At 41.4% G+C, this 8,591-nt stretch overlaps 1 protein-coding gene across 1 annotated transcript; it reads left to right on the top strand.

Annotated features, from left to right (window-relative positions):
- Window positions 1-7,226: 7,226 nt before the first annotated feature.
- Window positions 7,227-8,356, top strand: LOC120916029 (chemokine-like receptor 1). The gene has a single exon (XM_040326878.1). It carries the CDS (start codon window positions 7,261-7,263, stop codon window positions 8,299-8,301), a length of 1,041 nt encoding a protein of 346 aa, XP_040182812.1. The 5' UTR covers window positions 7,227-7,260; the 3' UTR covers window positions 8,302-8,356.
- The last annotated feature ends 235 nt before the right edge of the window (window positions 8,357-8,591 follow it).

The raw sequence follows: 8,591 nt of genomic DNA, 5'->3' as shown, positions 1-8,591 counted from the left end.
AATTGCGTCGCTGGACAGAAGGGTCTGCTTTTACATGGTGTAAACAGTTTACACTTTGTAAAAGCAGCCCTAATTTTGCGTTTGCAAACTAAAACTTTGTGGATCTCCGTAAGTGCTAATTTGCATACCCGATGCTGGATTTCGACACGAAATGCCCCCAGCGGCGGATGCGGTACTGCATCCTAAGATCCGGCAGTGTAAGTCCCTTACACATGTCGGATCTTCTGCCTAACTATGGAAAACTGATTCTGTGGATCAGTTCCATAGTTAGAAACAGGGATACGACGGCGTAACAGCAGTTACGCCGGCGTATCCCTTTTGAGGATCTGGCCCCATGTCCGCTGAAAAGCTGTCCTGCAGACATGTCCGCTGGTTAGTACGTCTAACCAGCGGACCGAAATCCCGCGCATGCGTCAAATTGATACTCGCGCGAGAGAGAACGTCGGTGTCGTCTACGTCACCGCGTTCTCTGTCCGCACGGATTTTGGTTTGATGGTGTGTACTGCCATCAGACCGAAATCTACGAGCGGACATGTCCGATGAAAACATTCCGCGGACCGTTTTCATCAGACATGTCCGCTGGTGTGTACGAGGCCTTAAAAGTGACAGCTGCATTCGTTTTTATTTTTTAGGCTTTCTTAAAGTAATTGTAAAGTATTTTTTTTTTAAATAACAAGCATTTTGCACAGAGCGGCCCCAATCCTCCTTCTCTGGGGTGCACCAGTTGCACTCCTGGCTCCTCCTCTTCTCGAGTGCCCCTGCGGAGAGACGCTTTCTATGGGGGCAACCGTGCAGGTGCACTCCAGAGTCTTGCTGCTGCATCCATTGACACAGACAGCAGGACTCGGCCCTGCCCTCCGCTGCTGTGTCACTGGATTTGATTGACATCAGTGGGAGCCAATGGCTCCTGCTGCTATCAATATATCCAATGAGGACCCAAGACAGTGGCTGGATCTGCTGGGCTCGTGCTCATCACTGAAACGATCGGGTTCAGGTAAGTAAAAGTGGGGCTCTGGGGGGCAGATGCAGCACAGAATTTTTTCACCTTAAAGGGTTTGTAAAGGAATTTTTTTTTTATCTTAATATCTTCCTTTACCTTAATGCAGTGCTGTTTTCATGTCCTCATTGTTCGTTTTTTGCTCTCAAGTTGCTGTAATTCTTCTCTGATCTCCACACTTCCTGGTTGTCTGTTTCCTGATAATCACAGTACTAGGAGCTTTCTCTCTGTGGTCACTAATCAAGGAGGTGTGATTACTGTGTGTCTAAAACCCCTCAGCACCAATCAGTTTCGTTTTCCAAACCATCACTGCCCTGTATTGGCTCTGTGGCTCTGTACAGCACAGAAGCAGGAAACAACATGCAAAAACGAAACTAGAAACTGCAGGTACATTATATGATTGATTTTTATCTGTTTTTAAAAGGAAATAGTTAACTATTATGTCTCTATACCCTGTAAACAGTCATTTCAGCAAAAAAAAAAAAAAATTATTTACAACTCAATGCATAGAATGTATTAAGGTGAAAAACTGTTTTTGATTGTGTATTTGTATTGTCGTGTGTGTTTTCGTGTTTTCTGTTTGATTTTATAATACTGGGCCAGATTCTCATAGATTGCGCGTTGGCGTAATGTAAGCCATTTACACTACGCCGCCACAACTTCCTGGAGCAAGTGCCGTATTCGCAAAGCACTTGCTCCGAAATTTGCGGCGGCGTAGTGTAAATGGCCCGGCGTATGGCCGCGTAATTTAAAGGGGGCGGCTTGTATTCAAATTAAGCGCGCCCCCGTGCCGATCGTACTGCGCATGCGCCGGTTGGAAAAATAGCCCAGTGCACATGCTCCAGCTCACAACGGAAAACGTCAATGACGCTGACGTAAGCGACGTAAAGTCGTATTCGCGGACTACTTAGTAAAATGACGTAACCGACGGAAAAAGACGACGCTGATCCCGACGCCATACTTAACATGGCATAGGGCGGACTGGCGTAAGGTTACCCCTCATACAGCAGGGGTAACCTTACGGAAACAACGTAAACGATAACGACGCGGCGCAAATTCGTTTGGGAATCGGCGTATCAGGCTCATTTGCATAGTCAAATGAGGACTGAACGTAAACGCCACCTAGCGGCCAGCGTCGAATTACATCTAAGATCTGACGGTGTAAGTGACTTACACCTGTCGGATCTACGCCGTATCTATGCGAAAATGATTCTAGGAATCATACGCATAGATACCCGGACAACAGAGATATAACGGTGTTTCCTGAGATACACCGTCGTAACTCTTCTGAGAATCTGGCCCACTGTGTTTATTGGTGGTCCCTTTCTTCCATGGAGGAGGCCCCCTTTAAAGTACTGTGATTGAAGCTGTTTCAATATTTAAATATTTATAGAAGCATTATGAATTAAGCATTGTGCGCCCTTTGTGGAATCAATACATTTTGTACTTTTTTAGAATCATAATCTAGACGAAGACCCTCTGTTGCGACAGTAGCCACTTTTCTGACATCGGTTGAGATACCTTGGCCTTTTTTTGTATGAAAAACTGTGAGACCTTACAACACCTTTAACTTTATTTTCATCTAGTGAGTCTGTTATTACAGTAAGTCTGTTTTTTTTAAAAAAAGAACAAGCTGTCCTGTAGTTGTAGCAATTACAAGGTTGAGCAAACCATTTACCACTAATAGGGGTGCTTCCAACGATCAACATTTATTTATTTATTTATGTAAAACTTTTTTTACCAAAAGCAAAATATTTTTTTTCTGTAATGCTACGTACACACGATCGGTTAAACCGATGAGAATGGTCTGATGGACCGTTTTCATCGATCAAAACCGATCGTGTGTGGGCCCCAACTTGTTTTAAATTTAACTGATGGATTCCTAACCGATAGAACACAAACGATCGTTAGTACGCACAACCATCGGTTAAAAATTCATGCATGCTCAGAATCAAGTCGACGCATGCTTGGAAGCATTGAACTTCGTTTTTTTTCAGCACGTCGTTGTGTTTTACATCACCGCGTTCTGACACGATCGTTTTTTTAACCGATGGTGTGTAGGCGCGACGGACCATCAGTCAGCTTCATCGGTTCACCGATGAAAACGGTCCATCGGTCCGTTCTCATCGGATGGACTGATCGTGTGTACGCGGCATAAGACAGTCTTCGGAGACAGTTCCAAGTATTGCAGCTAGAGCTGATTTTTTATTTTTAAACCTCCTGGATGACCTTTGAAAGAAAAAAAATAAGATCAAAGTTAGCTTGAATTTAGAAACATAGAAAAGTGGTAGCAGAAAAAGACAGAGTAGTCCATCAAGTCTGCCCATTTTTTTCTGTTTTTTGTTTTTTATCATCTGAGTAAAGATCTATGTTTGTCCCAAGCATGTTGTAAGCCATTTACTCTTGACTGTCTCTCTACCTCTGCTGGTGGTTTATTCCAAGCATTAACTACCCTGTCAGTAAAATAATACTTTCTATAATTAGTTTTGAACTTTCCTCCAGTTAGTTTGAGGTCATGTCCCCGTGTTCTTTATTTTGGTTTAATATTGAAAAAACTGCCCTCCTGAATTTTATTTACCCCCTTTTTAAAGGTTTCAATCATGTCTCCCCACTCCCTTCTTTACTCCAGACTGTACATATTAAGGGGCAGATTCACGTAGAAATCTGTTACGCTGCGGCGGCGTAACGTATCCCATTTACGTTACACCGCCGCAAGTTTACAGCGTAAGTGCCTGATTCACAAAGCACTTACCTGTAAACTTGCGGCGGCGTAGCGTAAATCCGCTCTGCGCAAGCGCGCCTAATTCAAATGGTGCCGAACGTACTGCGCATGCTCCGTCGGTAAAATTACCCGACGTGCATTGCGCTAAATGACGCATCATTGGTTTCGACGTTAACGTAAATGGCGTCCAGCGCCATTCACGGACGACTTACACAAACGATGTGAAATTTAAAAATTCGACGCGGGAACGACTGCCATACTTAACATTGGTTAGACCACCTAGAGGGCATGCTTAGTTTTACGCGACGCATCTCTACGGAAACAACGTAAATTTAGATCGACGGGCAAAGCGGACGTTCGTGAATCGGCGTAACTAGTCATTTGCATATTCTACACCGACCGCAATGGAATCACCACCTAGCGGCCGGCCTAGAATTGCAGCCTAAGATCCGACGGTGTAACACAGTAACACCTGTCGGATCTTGGGGCTATCTATGCGTAACTGATTCTATGAATCAGGCGCATAGATACGACAATTGTATCTCAGAGATACGACGGCGTATCAGGAGATACGCCGTCGTATCTCTTTTGTGAATCTGGCCCTAAGTTCCTGAAGTCGCTCTCTTGTTTTTTCCCTCAACCCTTTCCCCATTTTTGTTACCTGTCTATGGACTTGTTCTATTTTATCAATATCTTTTTGTAAGTGAGGTCTCCAGAACTGGACGGATCATTCTAAATGAGGTTTCACTAAAGATCTCTATAGGGGAATCAGAACCTCCTTCTTCCTGCTGGTGACCCCTCTAGTGATATAAAGATCTATATAGAGGAATCAGGACCTCCTTTCTCCTGCTCGTGATCCCTCTAGTAATGCAATCTTGGATTCTTTTCACTTTTTCCATTGCATGGCCACACTGTTTACTCATTTTGCAATCATCTGCAAAAGATCACAGCCTAGAGATAAACAATGACATAACAACTTACAAAATGTTTATCTGATGAACGTCAGCTAATCTTTACATCTAGCAAAAGTTGATTTCCTTGCAGTTAGTAGGAGCGACAGCAGAGAAAACAGACCACAGCAGAAACACGTAAGTAACTTTACGATGCTAGAAAACTATCATCAGAGGGACCTTTGTGAGAGGAAACAGCTATGGGAATGTACAGTAATTAGGCATAAGGGGTCAGTTCAGGTGCTTTATTGGCCAAGAGTTCAGTATCCCAGCAGCAGTTCAGTCAGTGGAGAGGGACCAGCATGAAATGTATAAAGCCTTCTTGTTGCAGACTTTGTTTAAAGACAGCAATTAAAGGACATCAACATCATTGAATAATATATAATAGATATATAGTACGAAAATAGTTTATTATAGTAGAAGGTGTAAAGTGCTTGAAGGGTATAATAATGACAGCCTCAGTAGGCAGTAGCCAAAGGCAAGGAATGACCCATGGATTCCCACTTCTTTACTTTAGATGGTGGTGTAATGTTGGCTGCACAGATCAGCAACCTATGGAAAGAGGATTTAAAAAAAAAAAATTCAGCTGTACCATGTTGTCCTGTGGCGCTTGTGGTCTAGACTGGAGCACAGACATTGGGAAAAAATTGTATGTAGACAACCCATTAGATATGTGCATTCCTGTTCGTACGAATGTTATTTTCGTACGAAAATGTTCATTTTCGTACCCGCAGAATAATGTGTACATACGAAAAAATTTAAGCACCAAAATAGGAAAACGACGGGATTACGAATGAGTCGCATAACGAACAACCGCAAATATGAACGAACGATCCGACGAAAATACGACAAAACGAAAACGGCAAAAGAACGAATATGACATCTATAACAAAAGACTTGCATTCTTTATTTTGTTTGAATCCTTGTTCTGTTCGTATTTTGATTTTCAGTCGTATGTTCATATGACATCTAACAAAAGATTTTCATTCTGTATTTTGTTTGATTCCTTTTTCTGTTTGTATGTTCATATGACATCTTATAACAAAAGATTTGTATTCTGTATTCTGAATTCCTTCTTTCTGTTCGTAATTTGGTTTCAAAATACAGAATGCAAATCTTTTGTTATAAGATGTAATTTTTGTTTTTTTGAATGGGCAGTGAGTGTAGTTAGTTAGTGAAGCAGCTTCTCTTTTGTGCTGAGTACAGTAGTACAGTAAAGCCAAATAAACTTTTCTGTGGATTTTCGTCTGCAGGGAGAGATCAGTTGGCTAGACTTTTGAACCTGGAACCCAAAAATGGTTTTCTGATGGAGTTTAAAAACGAACGAACGTTTGGTAAAACGATCGTTTTTATGTTTGTTGTTAAAAAAGTCTGACCAAGTGTATGGGTCTTAACAATAGTTAATATGGATGAGCCGCGTGTTGAAAGTGCCGCGAATCCCGCGATATATTTACGAAAGTACAAAATGACGAAAATTCACGGAAATTATTGTCTAACAAGTAACGAACATGAATTAAACAGAATAACGAACCATCCCGCATGTACGAAAATAAAACGGTAACCAAAATACGAAACGATCGGAATACGAAAAAATTGCGTCATACGAAAAACGAACGGGAACGAACAGGAAAACGGGCGTCTTACGAAAAACGAACGGGAACGAACCTACGGAACGATACGAAACAGAACAAAAAAAAAACGAAAAAAAAATTCTGTGCACATGTCTACAACCCATACAAGTTTTTTTTTTAAACAAATTTACAGTAGGTTATTACCCTTTTGAATCTTGGAGATTAAAGATTGACAACCCAAAATTTTTGATTAAACCAGTAAACAAGATAAATAGAGAGGGTGAATCTACCTAACCCAATGAGAGCACAGGCACCAATTAATATCTGGTCCTCACTCTATCCAAAACTACAGAGAGAAAAGAAAAATGCCATTAGTTATACTTTAATATTCCAACCAGATGCTTATCCAGACGTGCAGTCTGGGTAGCCAGGAAAGGAAGGGCAATGTGAGGCCTCGTACACACGACCGAGGGACTCGACGGGCGAAACACATAGTTTTGCTCGTCAAGTTCCTTGTTAGGCTGTCGAGGAACTCGACAAGCCAATTTTCTCCATTCCCGTCAAGGAAATAGAGAACATGCTCTCTTTTTGGCTCGTCGAGTTTCTCGACAGTTTCCTCGACGAAAATGTACACACAAACTGTTTCCTCGGCAAAAAAATATCTCCCAGCAAGTTTCTTGCTGGTTTTTGCCAAAAAACTTGGTCGTGTGTATGAGGCATGACTCCCTTCCTGTACCAGACCAGGCCACATTACTTTCAACATTGGGGGCGGTCTTTGCAAGACACCTTGTCCCAATGTTGAGAAACAAGGACCTTTCCCATATCATGTCCTTCAAGGATGTGGGGATTATTGGAGAGGGGAAATATGGTGGAATCTGGAAGCCCTCCTGTGTACAAAGGTAGGTTATTACCCAGCTAACCAAATGGCTGCTGTATTTTTTTATACAGTGCAATTAAAGGACATTTTCTTTTTTCCCTAGAATTGTCCTTGGATCTCCTAAACCCTAACATTAATGAGAGATGGAAAATACCACCACCTTTCGCCTTTCTATTTTGAGGAATTCCACCCAACCCCCCAGCAGTTACGACTCAAAAGAAAAGCAGATTCTTTATATTTTTTCCATCATAATCTTCTCTTTGACCTTTCTGCTCGGGACTTCAGGCAATGGACTGGTTATCTGGATTACAACTTTGAAGATGAAGAAGACAGTCAACGTTATGTGGCACTTAAATTTAGCCACATCTGATTTTATTTTCACCTTGTTCCTGCCTTTCACGATTGCCAACACGGCCCTTAATCATCACTGGCCATTAGGGAGGTACATGTGCAAGTTAAACACCATGCTCATTAATCTGAACTTGTATGCTAGTGTCCTACAACTCACTGTTATCAGTATTGATCGCTGTATTTCCATAGTTTACCCTGTGTGGTGTAGGAACCATCGAACTCCCAGATTGGCATCTTTTGTTGTTCTAGCTATATGGATCTTAGCTTTAGTTTTCAGTTCACCTTTCTTTATATTTCGAGATACACACAGTTTTAATACAAAAAAAACGTATTGCATTTATAAGTTTGATGGAGATAATCTAAGGTCCGAGGTGGCATCATCAAGAGAAATGGGTTTATTGGTCACACGATTCATCATCACTTTTTTTATCCCTTTCACCATCATTGTGTCATGTTGCATAATAATCATGTTCCGTATCCAAAGGAATAACATGGCTAAGACCAGTAAGCCCTTCAAGATTATTGTGGCTGTCATCATTTCCTTCTTTGTGTGTTGGTTTCCTTATCAAGTTTTTGCCCTCCTGGCAATGTCTGTAAAGCGCACCAAGGATAATTGCCTAAAACATGTGATAGCAGTTGGATATCCCTTAGCCAGGAGCCTGATGTATATCAACAGCTGTATTAATCCTATTCTCTATGTCTTTGTGGGTCAAAATTTCAAGGAAAAGTTTTGGAGGTCCATTCATTCTGTGTTTGAGAATGCCTTTGTGGAAGAATATACCAAGTCATATTGTGGGGTTGAGAATGTCATAGTAGCATCTTCAAATGTTTGATCATCAGCAGAATAAATTTAGTACTGTCCATGATAATTTTTTTTATTTGCACTAACATACAATTTTTCAGGACAAGCTTTTGGGGTATGTCCCTTTCTTCAAGGTCCAAGCAGTACTAATTCCCCTTCCCCCAAAAGCTTGTCCTGAAAAATTGTATGTTAGTGCAAATAAAAATAGTATCACGGAGAGTACTCAATCTTCTCTGTCACAATTGTACTAATTTGGCTACAATCACCTCAAGTATGATCCTTAGCAGAGAGCTTAGTACTAATACATGTGATCATTTTGGT

The sequence above is a fragment of the Rana temporaria genome, chromosome 10 (assembly GCF_905171775.1).
Source record: "Rana temporaria chromosome 10, aRanTem1.1, whole genome shotgun sequence".
Taxonomy (NCBI): Eukaryota; Metazoa; Chordata; class Amphibia; order Anura; family Ranidae; genus Rana; species Rana temporaria.
Note: the sequence above shows the minus strand (reverse complement) of the source record. Positions and strands in the feature narration are given on the sequence as shown.